This window comes from Guillardia theta (assembly GCF_000315625.1).
Source record: "Guillardia theta CCMP2712 unplaced genomic scaffold GUITHscaffold_21, whole genome shotgun sequence".
NCBI lineage: Eukaryota > Cryptophyceae > Pyrenomonadales > Geminigeraceae > Guillardia > Guillardia theta.
In genome coordinates, this window is record NW_005434653.1 from 303,590 (window position 1) to 321,637 (window position 18,048).

The following is an 18,048-nucleotide window of genomic DNA, read 5'->3' on the forward strand; positions in this document are numbered from 1 at the left end:
GGAGGAGGAGGAGGAGGGAGGAAGTCCCCACCTGGTTCAAAGCAGCTGTCAGCGCTGCTCTTCTCATTCTCTGGGCCATCCTCTCGCTGACGAGGGAGGTCAGGATGAGCTGAGAGGCGGCAGCGACCCCCTCTATGAGGTAGAGGGCGACCAAGACCTGCAGAAAATGACATGAGAAGGAAGGAGAAGGAGAAAAGGTGACAAGGTGGGAGGAGGAGGAGGAGAAGGAGCAAGAGAGAGTAGCTAAGGTAAAAGAGTGTGAGAGTCTACCGCGAGGTACTGGGCCAAAGCCGAAGGGCCTTCAGGCACAGCGCAGTCGTCGACCACCATCCCCGCATAGACGAACTGAACGATCTCAATCGGAGCGCCGATGAAGCAGCAGGCGAGGGCCGCCATGGCCAGCCACTTGTCGTCAGCCAGCAGGTCCAGCACCCTTCTCAGCACCCTCCTCGACTCTGAGCTGCCGGGCGCCATGTTCCTTGTCATGGGACGAGAGGATCTGGCAAGAAGTCAGGAGGAGAGGAGGAGGAGGGAGACGCTGGCTCACTGCTTTGCATCCTCGTTTGCGTCGAGGGCTGTATCCTCCTCGTCCACCGAGATGTCAGAGATGTCGAACGCCAAGGAGGCGTAGTCTCGCGACTCGCGCAGGAGCAGAGCCATGGCGGCCATAGCGGCGTAGAGGAGGTAGTGCATCAAGAACGGGATGAGCTCGTGCGAACCTGGAGGACAAACAAACGATCAGGTCCGGGATGAGGAGGGAAGCAGGATCAAGCCATGAGAAGGATGGAGAAGCGAGAGAGGTGATCCGAGGGAAAGAGGAGGAAGCAAGGACTTGATCAGCAAGTTATACCCATGAACTTCCCATCCATCATGTTGCTCCATAGCAGGACAGTTGCGATCAGGAATGATGAAATCCAGAATCCCTGCAACAGCATGAGCAACAAAATAGCTGTCCTATCCGCGACATCGTCAAGACATGCAACATCACCTCAATGAGATCTTCGATCATCATCATCAACAACAACAACATCATAAACAACAACAACAACACCATCATCAACGAGCTTCAATTCTAACCTTGCAAACCCAGTTGGTCGGCCAAGCATATCTTGCTTCGAGGAGCAGCACAACGACACAAAGAGACCAAGTGAGACAGGAAGCAGGGTACATGATCCACTGATACGGTGACCCGTAGTCGTAAGCTAGATGAACCTGCCGACATGTAAGGGATAGAGGGAGAAGAGGACGAGGAAGAGGAAGAGGATGCGGAAGAGGAAAACAGGGAGAGCACGAGGAAGAGAGAGCGAGAAACAGGAAGAGGAAGAGGATGAGCTGCGACTTACAGCGAACATGATGAGGTTGTACATGGCAACCAGAGAGCTCCCTGTCACTTTGAGCAGTTGCTTCCTGGTTATGGCGCGAGGAGGAGGGGGAGGAAGAGAGAGCATCTCTCGCAGACGAAGAGAAGCCGCAACGATGAAGCCAGCGTTGACGAAGGAGAAGAGAAACGTGTGGATGAAGCACTGGCTCAGGTGCGACCCCGTAATGATCCAGCTGCCGCTGACCTGCCCACAGAACTCCTGCATGCTCGAGAGCTGGCAAACAGCGTTAGCCTCGTCCACGGGTTCAGGTGGTACGGTACCTGAGCATCAGGAGCCGTGCCAGGGGCAACGAGTGCGGCTCTAGCACTTCCCCGCCGCCGCCGCTGATGCCCTTGACCTTGTTGTCATTGAAGGACTGAGGAGGAGGAGCTGGTCTGGAAGAGAGCGAGTGCGAGGGGCGGGTGCGGTGAAAGCCGAATCTCTCCTCGATGGCTCGCTTCACTGCGACCATGCGCCCTGGTCAGTTGTCGCTCGTCCCTCAGCTCTCTCACCTGCTTGGTCCCCATCGGAACCCCCCGAGGCAGACTGGTCTCGCCATCTCGAAGGCGGCAGGTCCGTCTGGATCGAACGACCAGACCCCCTGCCATGAAGGATCACCCTTAAGCTCGCCCCCTCCTCTCCCCCCTTCCCATTCCGCATCCCCTGGCCTCTGATATCTCACCCGTTCATCCTTCTTCACAAGGATTGGCCGCTCGGGAAAAATCCCCTTGCTGCAAGTGAGCAGTCAGTAAGGAAGCGACAAAACGCGCAAGAAATGCACACTAGCTTCCTTCCCTCGTTCGTGCACAGCTGTACCATTGTATGACATTGAATCGCTATCTTTCGGAACAATCTCTCTTCTCCTTCTCTCCTTCTCTCCTCGCTGCTCCTTACTGCTCCTCTGCCTCCTCCTCGAATCTTGTCATACCCTCAAACCTGCACGCATCCATATTCGCTTCAACCTATTCGAGTATGCTGCGCTCCTGCTCGCCTGCTCTCCTCCCCTCTCCCTCTCGTGCTGACCCGCCGCTTCGTCCATGACGCAGCACATTATTTGACCCCTACCCCTCCACTCCAATGTCAAGTGCACCCCTCCCTAGCCTCCCCCACCCACCCACCCTTGACCCTGGTTTCTTTCCTCGATAGTACCCCTGCGGTTCGAATCCAAGTTTCGAGCCGCTCGGAGCCGACTCAGTGCTCGCCGGCCCCGGGCGGGACTCCCGAGTCCCGAGCCTCGGAGTCCAGCAGGCCGCCCGGCAGGCCATCATCTGTTTGTGGTATAATCGTGCTGTTTAAAGTATCATTCGTGTTATCACTGAGCAGAGGAGGAGGCACATGAGACATAGACTGTATGCTGGGACCGTGAAACCCAAGCATCCAGACTTGAGAGGACCTCAGCAAGACGGCTAGTTGAAGGCCTCCTTTTAGGAGAGTTTTGTTAACTCGGCGCTATCTGACTGGCACGGCTGGCATGCGATCCATCAGTTTCAAGGTTTCTTACTGACATGATGCCTCGGCGCCAGCACGGTGACTCATTTTGACGCCACCTCAGGGAACTTTGTCGAGCCTCCTACAACTACAAAACCTGCCCAGCTTCTCGCTGACTTCTTCTCTGGAGCGCGTGACTTCACCCTCCCTCTGTCTGCCCCCCTGTCGACCATGTCCAACCTTGCCAGGCTGAGCATCGCTATCCTGAGGGCCTGTGCCAGATCCTGCCCTTCCTCCAGGCTCATGTACATGCGATCCATGAGCTCCTTGGTGCTCGAGTCCCCGATGCTCCACAGAGACACCAGGGTGGCCGAGGCCCCCGCAGCAAGAAACCCTCGCGCGATTCCGATCACTCCCTCGCCCTTCACCGAGCCTCTCCCCGTGTTGCACGCGCTGAGGACGACGCTGGAGCCTGCCGCAAGCCCGAGGCTCGCCGACTGAATCTCCTCCATGCTCAAGTCCTCATGTCGCTCGTCCCTCGAGCTCACCACCAGCGAGTTCTTCTCCAGCTTGCCATGGCAGGCCAGGTGGACCCAGTGGCTCCCCCGCATCGCCTCGACAACAGCGCTCTTGTTCGCCTCCTCCCCGGTCACCACCACGACCTCCTGAAACCGCTCCTTGTCCCCGCACCTCGCCTGCAGCTCCCGAGCCTCTTCCAGGGCGAAGGGGAGCGGGCCAACGGAGTTGGGGTGCGGGTCGCCGACTATGCAGATCCTCTTGGGGCCGTCGGAGGAGGCCAGGAGCCCTCGACTCTTCATGCGGGCTGTCTTCAAGGAAGGGGCGACGCGGAGGGTGAAGGACTGGACGAGGTAGTTCTGCTGTTGGTCCAGCAGCGCCGCCCAGGGGACGAAGAACAGCTCCTTATGAGGCAGAAGGAGAATCTCAGTCCTTCCATGCAGAGATGAGCTAAGGGGAGCGACAAGGACGTCGTAGAGCTCCCGGAGGATGCTGTCTTCATCGAAGAGCTCCTTCACCTGCGAGCAGAAGCTATCCATCCAACCCCCCTCCGGCAGGGAGGTGATGTCCTTGAGCCTCCTCTTGCTGATCTTGCTGAGGTCTAGCCACGTCTTCACCGCCTCTGCCATCTTCGTCGTGACCGCGGCATGCTCTTCTTCGCTGCATTGCACGTGGGATCGGATCCACGATTGCAGCCCCTCAGTCTCTAGCAGACGAGCCTTGACGTCGACCACGTCGCCGCTCTTGACAATCGCGTCTTCCATGCCTGCTAGCTGATTCCGCACCTGCGCAGGATCCTCGATCTGTGAGAGCGTGGTCATCAGAAAGCATAGACATCAACTAGACCGAACACACCTCCTCCTCTCTAGGGCGTTGACGAAGCAGCAGCATCTCCTGCATGAACATCTTCTCATCTTCATCTTCAGGCTGAGAACAGCTGCCTGCATTATTCATGCTGTCCCTCCCTTCTACCCCGAGGGACACCCTAGCAATGTCAAGAAGAGTTCTCATGTCCATCCTCTTCAACTTGTACTTGTCTGCCAGTGCGTTCGTGTTCCACCTATGAGCACACACCAACTCTCCCTCGGGAGAGACGCTCCAGGCACAGATCTCTCCGTCATGGCCGCAGTAATATTCCATCACAGCGATCCCCTCCTCCCTCACCATCTGCTGGTACTCCTCCCACAGGGACCTGAGAACGAGCGTTTCATCTTCTTCGTCCTCGTTCAGGGCATGAAGCTGAGTTGCTGCAGTCAAACGTTCCATCTCCTTGGCTTCAAGGATGGCCGTCAGCGATCTAGCCTTGCCGTAGGAAGCGACGGCAAGCGCCTCCTCCTGCCGAGATTGGAGGATAAGAGCGGTCTGCAAGAGCGAGTAGCTCCTTTCTAGGGATTCAAAGAGAGACACCCTCAACGAGTCTCGATCTCCCAGGTCCTTCTCCACCAGCTCCGATCGCAGTATCCCCCTCAGGAGGGCTCTAGTCGCGCCCTTGTAGTCCTTGAGATGGATCATCTCGTGCCCGATGGATCCGTTCAGTTTGCTCTCCTCACTGACATCTTGCAGCTCGATCGCGATGCCGAGAGCCTCTGTGAACATCTTCATCGCTTCATCATGTCTCCCCAACGACGAGTAAGCCTCTCCTAAGTTGCGATACACACCCATCTCGTTGTCCTTCATCGAGGCACTCTTGCACCTCTCCAGCTGCTGGTTCAGACTCGAAATCGCTTGCTCCGCCCGACCGCCGACTATGTCGCAGTAGGACAAGTCTAGGGCAGCGATCATTTCTCCTTCCAAGTTGTCTACTTCTTTCGACATCTCAAGAAACTTAGTGAACATGTCGACTGCAGATTCACGACCTCCAAACAAAAAGGCGATCTTACCCAGGTTTCCATGCGTCATCCCTTCAGATCGTTTGTCGCCTATTCTCTGACACATGTCTAGGCATTTCTTATGCATCTGCCATGATTTCGCATACTCTCCAAGAGACAAGTAGTCAGTCCCAAGATTGCTGTAGGCAGTACACTCCTCGTTCACGAGCCCAAGTTCGCTGGATATTTTCAGGCAAGCTTCATGCATTTCCACAGCCTTACCGTACTGACCAACAGAATTGTACGCGCTGCCCAAGTTGGAGTATGCAGAGGATTGCAATGCAAGGTTTCCAAGAGCTTTTGACATCTCCAAGTATCGATGTTCAAGCTCTATCGCCTTCATGTTCTTTCCCATCCCGGAGTATGTTAGTCCCAGGTTGCCATAAGCCACTGCTTCGACCGTTGCGTCTCCCAGACTCTTGGCAAGCTCGATCTGCTTTTCGAACATCACCACCGCCTCATCAAATTGACCAAGATACATCGAGATCGTCGCAAGGTTTCCATACGTCTTAGCCAGAACTGTCTCGTCCTGCAGGACAAGCCCGAGTTCCAGAGTCTTCTCCAGCTGGGGCCTTGCTTCAAGGGACCTTCCCTGAGCGAGGAGGAGCGCACCAATGTTACCTCGAGCCTTGCATTCACCCGCGACATCCTCTGACTCCACTGAGAGCTTGAGAGACCTTTCGTGATGCTCCAACGCTCGTTCATACTCGCCGATCGCTCGATATGAGATCCCCAGGTTTGCAAGGCAATTTGCTTCTGCCTCCTTGGACCCCAGCACCCTCGCGCATTCTGCTGCCTTCTCGAAGTACTTGATAGCTTCAGGAAAATTGCAGAGGTCGGAGTATGCATTGCCGAGGTTACCGCAGGCGGTGTAGACGCTGAAGGAATCCTTCATGCCCTCGGACACATTAAGATGTCTCTCAAACAAAGTGATCGCCTCCTCAACCAGCCCCAGGTTCTGGAATGCCAACCCTAGATTACCAAGAATTCCTGCAGTCAAGGACGGTCTGACTTGTGCATACTTGTCAGCAAGAGACAGGAGCTTCTCCTTCTGGGATGCCATGGTCTGGTGATCCTGCGACTGGATCATGGTTTGTAGAGAAGCGATCAGTGCATTGTCCTCCGCATCTATGCTAGAGGATGCGTTCTGCTTCCTGCTCGGAGCGGACATGACGATTGATTTGTCTAGTTACTGTGTTCCTGCCTGACTGCCTGACCGACTGTCTCCCAAGCTCCCTTCTCAAACTGTCCCTTCCTCCACTTCCCGCAAAGTCCGTAGGAAGGACTACCCCCTCACAATCATTTCATACCCCTACCAGTCATCAAACCGATTCCTTTACATGTACCGGTACAATCATGTTTCTTTGTACCGGTACTTGATGTAGTAGTCAGTTCATGACCCCTCAGTAAAACACCGTACCCCTGACTCCTCTGGTGCTCGTTTGGTGGAGAAGAAAGGGATCGCAGGCGAGCACAAGGAAAGTGGACGCGAGGAGGAGGGAGGAGGCGGAGGAGGTAGGGAGGAGGAGAGCAGGGAAGAAGGGAGGAGGAGGGAGGGAGGGAGCGTGGTAGGAAGAAATGTTTCAGGACGAAGGAGAGACAGTAGAAATTGTCAGAAAGAAGATCGCAGACTGGAAAGGGAAAGGAATTCCATGATTTAGAGGCAAATGGTGGAAGTTAGGTAAAGCATTGAACCAAGAATATAGGAGCGAAACGAACTGAAGGTAAGAGAACTGTCTCAGGAGGGTTCGAGAACAAACGAGCATTGATGGCGGAACCGAACCAAGACACAGGTTGGAAGAATCCATAGCGTGGATGTACTTGGAGCGGTTTTGTGACGCTTTCTGCAGAAGGTTGTAAGCATTACAGGAGGAGGTGTGAGATTAAATCTCCATGCTGCGGAAGGTAAAGAATGTCAAGGTCAAGTGTTTCGTTATAACGTGACATACAGGTTCTTTACCTGCCACAATTGCCATGATGAACAGATGGAAGTCACAGATGAATGCCGGTAGATTTGAGCTGTTCCCGCTCTCATGACTGACTGTACTCCGACAGTGTCGAGATGAAGGGATCAACAGGTCTCTGTCTCTGTCTCTGTCTCTGTCTCTGTCTCTCTGTCTCTGTCTCTGTCTCTGTCTCTGTCTCTGTCTCTGTCTCTGTCTCTGTCTCTGTCTCTGTCTCTCTCTCCTTCTCCCTGACCTGCTCTATCGGGGTATGCAGAGGGGATGGGGCGGTACAATGTTACTGTCATACGATGTAAGGTCTGCAATCTAGAGCAGGACGTTGGTCCTGTCTGTGCAGGTCCTGCTCTCGAGGACTTTGCCTTGCTCACTTGACTTGCATCATGCACGAGAAGGTTGTGGAGTAGAGTTTGCTGAGTACTTCTGTAAGATGTGCAAACTGTTTTCGAAACCTACAAATCAGGTTGATCAATCCTCCTGTCTGCGCTTGTTTGGATATCCTGACTACATCCTTTCGACCCAGGGTATATACCATTGCAACGGTTGTGGAATCTGCAGGTCGAGGCATGCAGGAACCCTTGTCTTGTCTTGTGACGCGGAAACAGGGTTGGTCAAGGCATCGGGATATCTCATTTTCACTGCGATACTTGCAAAGCTTGTTACACGCTGGAATCCAGACAAGGGCACAAGTGTGTTGAGCGAGCACTCGACTCCGATTGCCCAGTCTGTATGCAATACTTGTTCACGTCTGCGAAGCCTCTCTTTGTTGGGCCACAATGTGGGCATGCGCTGCATCAAACTTGCTTCAAAGAGGTGACAGAAGTTAGGAATGCTTCTAACACCCTTTTCTTACAGCCTTGAAGTTGTTGCAGGCCGGAACCTTCAAATGCCCTACATGTAGCAAGCCGATGTTTGAAGAAAAAGTGATCAAGAAGATACAGAAGGTCAGTCTGATTCTCTAGCTTCATTCACACACACAATTACAATTACTGGTCTTGTTTGGTTCTCACTGAAGTGTGCTTTCTCCGTGGCAGAGAACCAAGATTTTCGACTATGCTCTGAAAGCCGCATCCATTGCTGTTGGAATGTATCTCGTCTGGAGATTCTTGGCTTCATGATTACATAAGGACTCCGTCCTTGCGTTCCCCATTCCGTCCACCACTCACAAACACACCTCGGACAGTGGCGCCGGCGATCTGATGATCGTTGTTGCCGTGAAAACGGATGGGCTGACCCTTGCTGTAGCTCATGCTATCTGAGACCACAGCTTGCCTCCCTCATCCCCGCGCGTTGTGCGTCTCCGGTTTGAAGGTGATGTTCTCAAGGTGCTGGTCTAGATGGTTCTAAGAAACCAAGATCATTCGCTCCTCGTTGCGGAGATGAGTCTACCTGAAGCCACTCCACTGTGTCTTGCTCCCTCCCGCCCTTGTCGGTGAAGGTTGGATTCACAAAGATCTTATTTTCATCCGCCTGGCAAAGACGGTCACTGGGATGATTGCTTCTTCAAACACATACCTGCATATCGAATACTACGATCGCGTTGTCATACCTGTCGGCAGAAAAATGAAGTTCAGAGCGAGAACCATTGCAAAAGGTGTGGGAAGACGAGAAAGATGAGAGAGGAAACAAACGGACGTAGCAAGGTTCACAGAGAGAAGGCTTCACTTGTTATCGAGATCCATGATGTATTGCTTGACTGGAGCATCAACGTGTAGCACAAGGCCTTTTGTGACATGACACTTGACCTGAGAACATAAGTTAAAGCAGAGTGCATTCGTATGCAGAAGCAAGATCGACACAAAGCGAGAATAAAGAGGAGAAACTGGGGGAAGAGGTAAGCAACCACTACGAGGTAAGCCGCAAGAGTGGGTAGTTGGCTGGTGGAGGCGATAGGCAGCGGTAGGGATGAGCAGGAGGGACATGAGGAACATCAGGAGAAGGAGGCGAAGAAAGAGCGGGAGCGGGAGCAAGTGCAGGAACAGCGTCGCACCATGGATTTCACGCTTTGCTCAGCTTGGACTATTCGGGTATTAGACTACCTACCCCCTTGGTTTACCACCCCCACTCGATCTTATGATCACCCTAGAAAAAGCCACTACCACATCGACCTCATACTACCCCACCTTGGATATCAAACTACCCCCTCACAACAAATTTGCCCGATATATACCACATATTTTTCCAGCGTTTGACACTGTATTATATATATATTCAATTATTGACTCGATTTTAAAATATTGAGATCATAGATTTTGAATTTATGTAGCAAATCAGAGTTAACTTGACCCTTGCCGAAAACCCGTTCCTCACAGCAATCATCCGGCATGAAGTTCATGCTTGTCCTGCCTCGGCCCTTGCCCCTGCCCCTGCTCCGTCTCTTCCTCCTCCTCTCTCACCACCACACTCCCGCTTTTCCTTAACTCCTTCTTGCTCGTCTGCTCCCATGGTCCTTCTCACTTTGTCTCTTGCCACTTAACGGTTCATCTCTCTGCCCCATAACGTTAAATCCTTTGTCAGCTTCATCCGATCATGTTTGAAGCTTTAATTCTACTATTCCATTATGATTTCCCACTGACCTGATCGTTTTGTTTTTGCTCCTGACTGTGCCTAGATCAGATTTTCCTTGGAGTACCTGGCGAAGAAGTTGAGACTGGTCAAACTCATGTAGTCTCGGCAGAGCTGAATACGTCCACCGTTGATCTGTTGGCAAAGTGAGAGATGCCTCTGAACGAGATGCGTTGGAAGGTAGCATGCTTGTTCTTGATGGCAGCAGCGACATGCCATGCTGGACAAGTTGTAGATGTCGATGGCGGTTCGACAGTGTTCATGATGAACACAACCAATCCGTTTCATCCGTCGAAGAGCTTGTCCTTTGCTCATGTTCTCTTCGTTGGGTTTGATCTCACCTACGCGGATACTGCTGGTCTCCGTGGATACATAGCTCAGGACATCGCGCAACTTGGCAGGTACTATGCCAAGACCAAGTTCGGCTGCATCACGCAGTGCGACTCGCAAGACTTCAATGGAATCGATGGCATTCTGGGTTTGGGGATGCCGGATGCAGGTGAGGAGCGCGCTGATCGGAGGGTTTGTTCTTGACAGGAGCTCGCAGCCTTGGCATCCATCCCTGAGCCTCTCTTCTTCGCCATCAGTGACGAGACGGGGGATCCAGCCAACCAGTACATCTTGAATCGCAGGATCTTCACGCTCGTGAGCACAGACGAGGCGGCTGAGCTCCACCTGGGAGGTTACGACCCGCATGCTGTCACTGAAGATATGAAGTACTTTCGGACGACCTCGCAAGCGGAGTACAGCGTTCCTGTCTCCTCGATTTCGATGGGTGGCCATGAGTTCTTGAACTTTGCGTCAGCAGCACAAGCTAAGGGAAGGACGAGCATTCCAGGTGTACTTCGGAGGGATAGGAGGGTAGGAAGGGGCTGATCCGGGAGTTCGCAGGCATTCTAGACTCTGGGACGTCTTGTCTTGTTGTTCCTGACAGCACCTTGGATGGTGAGGGAGAGGGCGACAAAGACGATGAAAGATGACATGTTCCAGGTCTATTTCTGGAGTCGCCGTACCAAAGGTTCATGAACTACATGCAGCGGGGGCTTTCGATCTACATCACAGTAGCAGATCATCAGGTTTGCCGTGTCAGCGGTGCATGGCAGGGGGTGACAGTCTTGTTTGAAGTTTGAGATTCCTTTCCATCATTGGTGGTTATACCCGAACAACAGCCCTTGCATCCAGAGTACACCGGGTGGATTTGAGGTGATTGAGGAGGAGAAGGGCATAGGAGAGGGGAGGAGGGAGGGTGGGAGGGAGGGAGGGAGGGAGGGAGGGAGGGAGGGAGGGAGGGAGGGAGGGAGGGAGTAGAGACTGACGTGTCGGATGACAGGGAGTTCTGCTCGGGGATGCTCTCTTCCGCAGTCTCGTCGTACTGTTCGATCTCACGCATCCTCTCACGGTACGCCTGTCGATGTCTTGACCGGGAGATGACGTGATCATAAGCCCGTCATTGGCCTTGCTCCAAGAAATCCAGATTACAACCTCGTTGACGCGCAGGTTGATCATTTGTTTTCATGGAGGGACGTTGAACGTTGACCGGCGTGCAGTGCTCGCATGTGAACGACTTCAAAGGTTGTGTGGCGGAAAGCCATCCACGACGCTTCTCCAAGATGGTGAGCCAAGTCCTTCACCTGCTGCAGTCCTTCTGTCTCCCCCTGACGATATGGATGCCCAGAGGTTGGCAAAGAAGAGGGGAAGGGGTCAAGGATCTCCGTACTTGCGCAAGGCTACCAAGCAGCTTGCATGGTCTGTGCCCTTGCTAGAGATGTTTCCTACTGTGCTCAAGGAGGAGCAGGCTGCAGAAGAAAGCCATGTCCAAGGTGAACAAGGATCTCGGCATGCCAGGTGAGCCCGAGGGCTTCTCAAGCACCTTATGCAATGACATCGAGCCCTGCAGACCTCTCACCCTCGGGAGGGGACAAGCTCTTGACCAAGGCATCTCCTCCTCCTGTCATGATGTGTTGCTGATTCTCCTCGCAGGTCCCTGTGGACTTCTACGAGCAGACTCAGTTCTTCGTCAACGTCTCTTTGGGAACTCCCCGGCAGGTCCTATCACCCTCTCTCCTCTCTCTCAGGGGCCTTACAGTTGTCTACAGACTCGAACTGTCATCCTTGACACGGGCAGCAGTGTCTTCGGTGTCTTCTGCGACCCTCCTCCCAAGCGAGGAGAGGCAACGAATAGCCACATCTACCTCCCTCACTTCATCCCCGCCAGCTTCCTACAGACAGGTATGTGACGAGCTGTAAAGGGAGGGAGTGACGGTTAGCAGGTGTGTCGGTCTCGAGGAAAGTTTCTCCTGAGCACGAGGAGGGAGTTGAGAGCTTGACCGCTGTTGTTGCTCTCCTTGTCATTGCCAATGTCGTCATGTTTATGTTGAGAACGTCCCGAAGGTGAGTGGATGGCTGATCGACAGTCTGCCAATCATGGCTAATCTTGAGCAGGCGAGAGCAAGACTCAGTCACTCCACGGGGATTCGAAGAAGCATGAGAAGGCCGGGCGATGTTCTGTTCCCTGTAGATATCAGACTGCCTTGCATCATTCCAGTTTCACATTCAGAGTTTGTAATTTTTCCAGAGCAAGATAATGTACATACGCAAGGACTTAACATGTGATTGGGGATGAAATTCAACAATCACCCTCTCTCATCCATGACCTCTCATGGCTCATTGTTGCCAAGTTTCTCGATGATCGCCCGCTGCTCCTTGTCCACCTTCTGCAAAGAGGCGAGCCTGGAAATGCTGACGTCAGTGGAGGGAGGGGAGGGAGGGCGGGCCCTACTGTTGCTGCAGCCTCTCCAGCTGCGCTCTCTTCTCGTTGATCTGAGACTGAAGCTCTGCTGCTCTGATCTTGCGCGACTGAGAAAGGAGGTCATCGAGGGAAGCATGTCCCTTGAGAATGCAAAGGTCCTCCTCCCCTTACCTCCTTCTCGCTCTCAACCCTGTTGCGCTGGCCAAGGGCCTTCAACTTCGCACTTTCGATTCTCGATGCATGGCGATTCATTCCCTCAACCAGCTTCTGGACCGTGTCTTGGAATTGTCCCATCTCTGAATCACAAATCAGACACCATATATTCCATCCATGCAATCGAACAAAAAAAAACATAAGGCGGGGTGCTGGAAGGGATTGTGTATATGATGTCTGCATTCTTGATGATTGAGTTGTTGATGATGATTGGGTTGTTGATGATGCTTGAGTAGAATGGATGTCGACTCCATTTCGACCATGTTGCGGATGTGTTTCACAGCTATGGTGAAGACCATGAAGAGGAAGTGGAGGACATCAAGAAGAACTTACTGGACGTGAAGGAGGTAGCTTCTTCTGCCAGTCTCTCAGTGTCCTTGTACTTCTCCTCCTCCAGCACCCGCAGCCTGAACGTGCCATCGAAGAAAACCTCCGCCATCTCCAACGCCTCAGCTGTACCACCCTACCCACATCACTGAATACTTCAAACCCAACAATACCACCCCTGATATTATGACCCCACCGTGCTTTTCCGAAAACAACCGTGTCGAAATGGGGGTACATTTGATACAAAAGTGGATCCAAGGGGGTACTCTCATGTGTTGGGCTCAGACAAGGGGTAGGTTGTTTGAATGAATAAATCCCAACCCAGGTAATGTAGAATACAAGAAAATCAATTAGCTCCAACTTGACAAGGAACCTCAACTTGCGGTAATAATAAGGGTTTGCGGTTTGACAGAATGCGGGTGCCGAAACGGTGAGTGAGCATGAGGGAGAGGGAGAGGGAGAGGGAGGGGGGGAGAGAGGGAGAGACAGAGACAGAGACAGAGACAGAGACAGAGAGACAGAGAGAGCCAGACCCTCGGAGAGAGAGAGGAAGAAGGGAGGGGAGGGAGGGAGGAAGGAGGGCAGAAGGAGTTCGGAGATAGAAAAGACGACTCGGATGACAGGAGAAGAACATTGGGATATATGAGGAGTGTGCGGGATGGTGGTCAACAACGGTGTCTGAAGGCTGTACGCATGAGAGATAGAGGGTTCCAGGGTGTTCATGTTTGAGCCAAGTCCCGCAGAATCGCTGCTGCCGCCGTACATCATCAGCGGATCGCCAAGGCCAGGGCCGACCACGATGCAGAGGTGGTTTGTATTTCTTCTACCCAGAAAGACAGCTCATGATCGATGTTGCGGCAGGAGGGAGTACTGGAGCCCGAGTCACAACCCTTCCATGTCCTCATCTTCAAGAAGAACGACGAGGACGAGGATGGTGTGCCATGATGATTGAGATCGAAATGTCGTTCTGATTGCGTCCATTCTTCAGGTTTCCTAGACATGAGTCAAGTGAAGGTCCTCCTCTTGACTCTGCTGTCCCATCCTTCAAGACTGTGACTGTGGTTCAAGGTTGCTCTATCTGAACTGGCCCTGGACGACGAGCAGCAGAAGGTGGCCGAGATGAAGTTCTCAGAGCATGGTAACAGGCTCTCCTTCCTTGCAACTTTGTCTGAGGAAGATTGCCCATGATAGAAGAGGCGCTGGTCTCGCTCGAGACGTGGGAGAAAGTGTTGCTCGCCACCTTCTCCAACCTTGTCCTCGAGAACGATGCTGAAGAGCAAGAGCTGTTGAGAGAGAGGTTTGCAAGTGAGTCCGGACCTTGCGATCGTGCCTCTGAAGCACAAGCTATCTGACTTGTTCTTGTAGTTGCTGGAGGGTTTCTCATCAAGCCGGAGGACAAGATCGAAGACATTGCAGCCAAGTGAGGAGCAGGACAATCACTTTGGGTCTGAGGTATCCCTACAGGTTCCGCAAGCGCAAAGTCCGCGAGTTTTACCTATATCTGCTTTTCTGCATGTTCTTCACAGTGAGCACACTGCAGCAGGCAATGAGATGAAGACTCTGCCTTGCACGACTGAACCTTTCTTCTCCTCTTGTTGATTGTGAGACAGAGGCCAGTGGAGCAGATGTTTGACCTTTCCAAACAATCCTTGGACGGGGTATCCACAACACTGCCATGTGTTGTTCTTGCCATCACTAACTGCAATGGCCGCAGACTGTGTTTGGATGCTCGTTCCCAATGTGAGGAAGAGAAAGGGAGCTGGGGCAGGGGAAGGGGGACCAGGGGTTGGGGTGGGGGTGTGGGGGGTTTTGAGGAAGGGAGCTTCCGGAGTTTCACTCGCTCCCTTGAAACTGCAGCACTACGTACTTTAAGGGGTTCAATGACATTGGGGCCACCGAGGATTTCTGGGTATGGATGGGTGACGTTGCAGGTACCTGTTGTTGTTTCCTTTGTTATTTCACGATGCTGTTGGTGTTTGGTTGGAAATGCTTTTTCTCCTGCTGATTGATGACAAGTCAGCTATTGTCTCTTTCAAAGATTGCCTGCCATTTCGTTGCCTGACTCTTGTGAGTACAGTGCAGTACCTGTACACGTTCAATTGGTACAATGGATCGGAGTTCTTGCCAGATTTTCAGGTTTGATGTTGAGTGCAAGAGATAAGGAGTGGTAGAGAAGTGAGAGGTTGTAGTGACAAGTTCAACACGGCTGAAAGATGATGTTGGTGATGATTTATTGAGATGGAGATCATGATGATGATGATGATGACGATGATGACGATGGCAGGGAGAGACGTGAAGAGAAGAAAGAAGATGATGATTGCAATCACGATTGAAATGACCGAGCTGAAGATAATGTCTTGCAGGGGACGAAGTGGAGATACCTGTACGACAATGTCGTCATTCAGGTAATCCTTCCCTCTTCCACATCTCCTTCACCTTGTTGACTGTCTCTGTCGGCAGAAACCGCGATTGAGACAGATACGAGTCCTCCCTGTCGGTGACCATCGAATCCCTCCCCTTACACAACTCACTGTTCTCCCAGCTTGCTCAGTAATCAAAAGGTTCAACCCCAACCAAGACGGCTCTGACATCTGCTATCCCTCCTACACTTCCGGGTCCCTTTCTTCTGTCCGCAAGCACCACCCTTCCTCCTAACTATCAACGTCAGCGATGTAGACACTTCTCCTTGGTTTGGTGTGGAGCTGGACAGCGAGGTGCTGTGCTTGTTCGCAAGGAGTTGGGGGCTGATAATTGAGCAGGGGCAAGTGCGTGACACGGTCGTCGAATATCAGACAAGCCAGCAGGTTGTTGAGGGACGGAAAGATGAGAGGATCTGAAGCCAGAGCGATGCTGTCAGTTGAAGACTGCGAGTTACACTCCGCCAAAGATGAGCGGGAAGACGATCGCGTATGAACTTGTTGCCACTGCATGTGCTGCTGCTGCTCTCCTTGTCGTCCTTGAAGATTGTGAAAGGGGAGAGGAGGGGAAGGGAGAGGGGGAGGGAGAGGGGGAGGGACAGGGAGCTCAGAACTTTCATTGATTTTTGTCTGCAGCTACGAGGGAGGAGGGCACGTGATTGACTTTCCCCTCAACGCAACGAGTCAACAGTTTCAGGCCATGATGCAGGTCAGCCACGGCAGCAGGCGAGGGTTCGGCTTGTGACCCCCTCCGACAGAGACTGAAGGCGAGAGGATGGACAGACCGAAGGACGCGAGTTGTCTTCTTTGATCAGGTCATCTACAACGCAGAGGTTGATTGGTTGTCGCTGGCGACGCAAGGTGGCTGACTTGTGTCTAGTTGAACTCCTTCGTCTCCATCAGAGCAAGTTTTGAGTTCAACCCGTGGGGGTCTGTGTTGGTTGGGAGTGGAAAGAAAGAGTCGTGTTTGTAAACTGACACCCTCGATTGCAGCCTTTGATCAGAGCTCGAGTAATTCGATTAGGATTTGTTCGGTTCCAGTAAGCTGTGTGGAGAGTGTTGTTTTTGTTTTTGTTTTTGTTTTTGTTGTTGTTGTTGTTGTTGTTGTTGTTGTTGTTGTTGTTGTTGTTGTTGTTGTTGTTGTTGTTGTTGTTGTTGTTGTCAGGTGGTGATCATGATCGTGCCAGTACGAGTCACGATGGAATTGAAGTTGTTGATGATCGAGGTGACGGTGATTTTCACAGTGATGTTGTCCTCCTCATTCTCGACATCGCTGTGTACACGTTTGTCATCGTCTCAGCTATCAGCACGCTCATCAAACTCTGGAAGTGAGTCAATGAGCAGAACTGTCATATTATCTGAGATGTTCTGATCGACATGGGAACAACAGATTGAGATGGAAATTCTTTCACTCCCTCTTGAATCAACTCGACATTGTCAACTACGTAATCAAACACACAGACCTGACACATGTTGTCTACTCTCCTGACCTCCAACCTGCAGTTCTTTTTCCTCATCACGGGATATTACAAGATCAATCTCTACATGTTATCGAAATCTCTCTCAGTCTTTTCCTAACTCTTTCACTCCTCAGGTCAACTTATTCCCTCCTGTCTGTTGCACCGAAACCTGAAGGTAAGTCCTCTATTATAAGTTGTTCTTCGGTGTTAACTCAGCCTTCAGATCCGCCGCGCGACTTCGAGAGCTTCGGATGGACTTATGCGCAAGTAGAGTTTTGTCTTGCTTGCGTCTAGAGTGTTCACTTGGATGTTGGCAGATAGGAAATTGGAATGGATTCAACAGTCTGATCACTTGGTGAGAAATTCGCGATGAATGCATGGAAGGATGCAGTGGTGGTGGCGATGATGATGGAGATGCTGCTGCTGCTGCTGCTTATGAGGATCGTGATTGTGATTATTATGGAGATGCTGATGATGGAGTTGTTGTTTGCTGCTGCTTATGAGGATCGTGATTGTGATTATGATGAAGATGCTGATGATGGAGCTGTTGTTGATGATATTACTCTGTATTGACGAAGAAGAATACGGCTGATCTTTGATTTTCCATGTCGTGCAGGTCAAAAGCCCTGGTCTACCTCGGTTTGCTCCATCATGTTAGTCTTTTCTTGGAACCTAGGGAGAGGACAGGAAGCGACCACAGCAAGAAGGATGGGGATGGGATGATAATGAGACACAGGGAGATGAACGAGGAAGGGGAGGCAGAGGAGGAACCGGTTCAAGGCTGAAAGTTCTAGAGGAAGGTGGTGGAGGAAGCGATAGAGGCAAGGGAGAGGATGTGGAGAGAGAGTGTGGGGAAAGAGAGAACAAGTGATAGGATGGGGGGAGCTAACTCAGGTCTGCTCCTAGTCCTTCAACATGCTTCTTCGGGTCATCTCGGAGAGCTCGAAGAATGTGTCCATCTTCTCTCTCATGTACGGCAAGAGACCAGAGGAGCAGCCGACGGGACTGACAGGCCCTCAGGTTCTTGATCGTCCTCTGGGCCTACGCGCAGGTGGGTGAGGGCAGGTGGGGCATGTCCTGTCTTAGCAGACGTTTGCAGACACTTTACGTTTGCTTCGGGACAGACATTGTGAGGTAAGAGCGGAGAGGAGGGAGGGGGAGGGGAGGAAACAAGAGGATAGGG

At 52.3% G+C, this 18,048-nt stretch overlaps 6 protein-coding genes across 6 annotated transcripts in view; 3 read left to right on the top strand and 3 right to left on the bottom strand.

The window, feature by feature from the left end:
* Positions 1-6,344, bottom strand: part of GUITHDRAFT_162382 (hypothetical protein) — a gene marked incomplete at its 5' end in the record, with an annotated part of 7,232 nt that extends 888 nt beyond the window's left edge. Inside the window, 13 exons of the mRNA XM_005835427.1 lie at positions 32-157; positions 271-499; positions 548-719; positions 851-923; positions 1,078-1,212; positions 1,344-1,595; positions 1,643-1,823; positions 1,874-1,962; positions 2,044-2,092; positions 2,256-2,297; positions 2,476-2,512; positions 2,947-4,108; positions 4,161-6,344. Of these exons, the coding sequence (XP_005835484.1) occupies positions 1,727-1,823; positions 1,874-1,962; positions 2,044-2,092; positions 2,256-2,297; positions 2,476-2,512; positions 2,947-4,108; positions 4,161-6,344 (3,660 nt within the window). The 3' untranslated portion in view covers positions 32-157; positions 271-499; positions 548-719; ... (2 more) ...; positions 1,344-1,595; positions 1,643-1,726. The remainder of the gene's footprint in view (positions 1-31; positions 158-270; positions 500-547; positions 720-850; positions 924-1,077; positions 1,213-1,343; positions 1,596-1,642; positions 1,824-1,873; positions 1,963-2,043; positions 2,093-2,255; positions 2,298-2,475; positions 2,513-2,946; positions 4,109-4,160) is intronic.
* Positions 6,345-7,028: 684 nt separating this feature from the next.
* Positions 7,029-8,096, top strand: GUITHDRAFT_68682 (hypothetical protein; the record flags this gene model as incomplete). The annotated part of the gene is made up of 7 exons (XM_005835428.1): positions 7,029-7,078; positions 7,125-7,164; positions 7,396-7,474; positions 7,530-7,597; positions 7,658-7,692; positions 7,740-7,947; positions 7,998-8,096. Coding segments are annotated over 7 exons (579 nt in total), but the record flags the coding sequence as incomplete, so codon positions are not given.
* GUITHDRAFT_151762 (hypothetical protein) lies at positions 8,084-9,218 on the bottom strand (the record flags this gene model as incomplete). The annotated part of the gene is made up of 5 exons (XM_005835429.1): positions 9,125-9,218; positions 8,800-8,879; positions 8,650-8,683; positions 8,524-8,604; positions 8,084-8,477 (listed from the first exon to the last, which is right to left on the bottom strand). Coding segments are annotated over exons 1-4 (189 nt in total), but the record flags the coding sequence as incomplete, so codon positions are not given.
* A 634-nt stretch (positions 9,219-9,852) lies between these two features.
* GUITHDRAFT_105653 (hypothetical protein) lies at positions 9,853-12,187 on the top strand (the record flags this gene model as incomplete). Its single annotated transcript, XM_005835430.1, has 12 exons — positions 9,853-10,198; positions 10,247-10,537; positions 10,591-10,644; positions 10,690-10,775; positions 11,030-11,098; positions 11,247-11,312; positions 11,375-11,445; positions 11,495-11,519; positions 11,680-11,745; positions 11,796-11,928; positions 11,970-12,090; positions 12,142-12,187. The coding sequence occupies 12 exons, from the start codon at positions 9,853-9,855 to the stop codon at positions 12,185-12,187; spliced, it is 1,374 nt and encodes a 457-aa protein (XP_005835487.1).
* Positions 12,188-12,247: 60 nt separating this feature from the next.
* Positions 12,248-13,112, bottom strand: GUITHDRAFT_86008 (hypothetical protein). The gene is made up of 4 exons (XM_005835431.1): positions 12,995-13,112; positions 12,620-12,744; positions 12,479-12,555; positions 12,248-12,429 (listed from the first exon to the last, which is right to left on the bottom strand). Exons 1-4 carry the CDS (start codon positions 13,098-13,100, stop codon positions 12,357-12,359), a joined length of 381 nt encoding a protein of 126 aa, XP_005835488.1. The 5' UTR covers positions 13,101-13,112; the 3' UTR covers positions 12,248-12,356.
* A 289-nt stretch (positions 13,113-13,401) lies between these two features.
* The window catches only part of GUITHDRAFT_105655 (hypothetical protein), a gene marked incomplete at both ends in the record, with an annotated part of 6,672 nt that continues 2,025 nt past the window's right edge, over positions 13,402-18,048 (top strand). The window contains 31 exons of the mRNA XM_005835432.1: positions 13,402-13,418; positions 13,732-13,798; positions 13,850-13,922; positions 13,977-14,002; positions 14,057-14,126; positions 14,180-14,293; positions 14,354-14,408; positions 14,453-14,513; positions 14,599-14,646; positions 14,703-14,728; positions 14,846-14,907; positions 15,066-15,124; positions 15,352-15,393; positions 15,449-15,485; positions 15,540-15,603; positions 15,657-15,702; positions 15,748-15,792; positions 15,846-15,895; positions 16,042-16,114; positions 16,164-16,238; positions 16,286-16,335; positions 16,650-16,733; positions 16,796-16,850; positions 16,909-16,952; positions 17,000-17,040; positions 17,089-17,132; positions 17,183-17,220; positions 17,482-17,638; positions 17,772-17,836; positions 17,886-17,916; positions 17,965-17,999. Coding sequence (XP_005835489.1) covers positions 13,402-13,418; positions 13,732-13,798; positions 13,850-13,922; positions 13,977-14,002; positions 14,057-14,126; positions 14,180-14,293; positions 14,354-14,408; positions 14,453-14,513; positions 14,599-14,646; positions 14,703-14,728; positions 14,846-14,907; positions 15,066-15,124; positions 15,352-15,393; positions 15,449-15,485; positions 15,540-15,603; positions 15,657-15,702; positions 15,748-15,792; positions 15,846-15,895; positions 16,042-16,114; positions 16,164-16,238; positions 16,286-16,335; positions 16,650-16,733; positions 16,796-16,850; positions 16,909-16,952; positions 17,000-17,040; positions 17,089-17,132; positions 17,183-17,220; positions 17,482-17,638; positions 17,772-17,836; positions 17,886-17,916; positions 17,965-17,999 — 1,754 coding nt within the window. The remainder of the gene's footprint in view (positions 13,419-13,731; positions 13,799-13,849; positions 13,923-13,976; positions 14,003-14,056; positions 14,127-14,179; positions 14,294-14,353; positions 14,409-14,452; positions 14,514-14,598; positions 14,647-14,702; positions 14,729-14,845; positions 14,908-15,065; positions 15,125-15,351; positions 15,394-15,448; positions 15,486-15,539; positions 15,604-15,656; positions 15,703-15,747; positions 15,793-15,845; positions 15,896-16,041; positions 16,115-16,163; positions 16,239-16,285; positions 16,336-16,649; positions 16,734-16,795; positions 16,851-16,908; positions 16,953-16,999; positions 17,041-17,088; positions 17,133-17,182; positions 17,221-17,481; positions 17,639-17,771; positions 17,837-17,885; positions 17,917-17,964; positions 18,000-18,048) is intronic.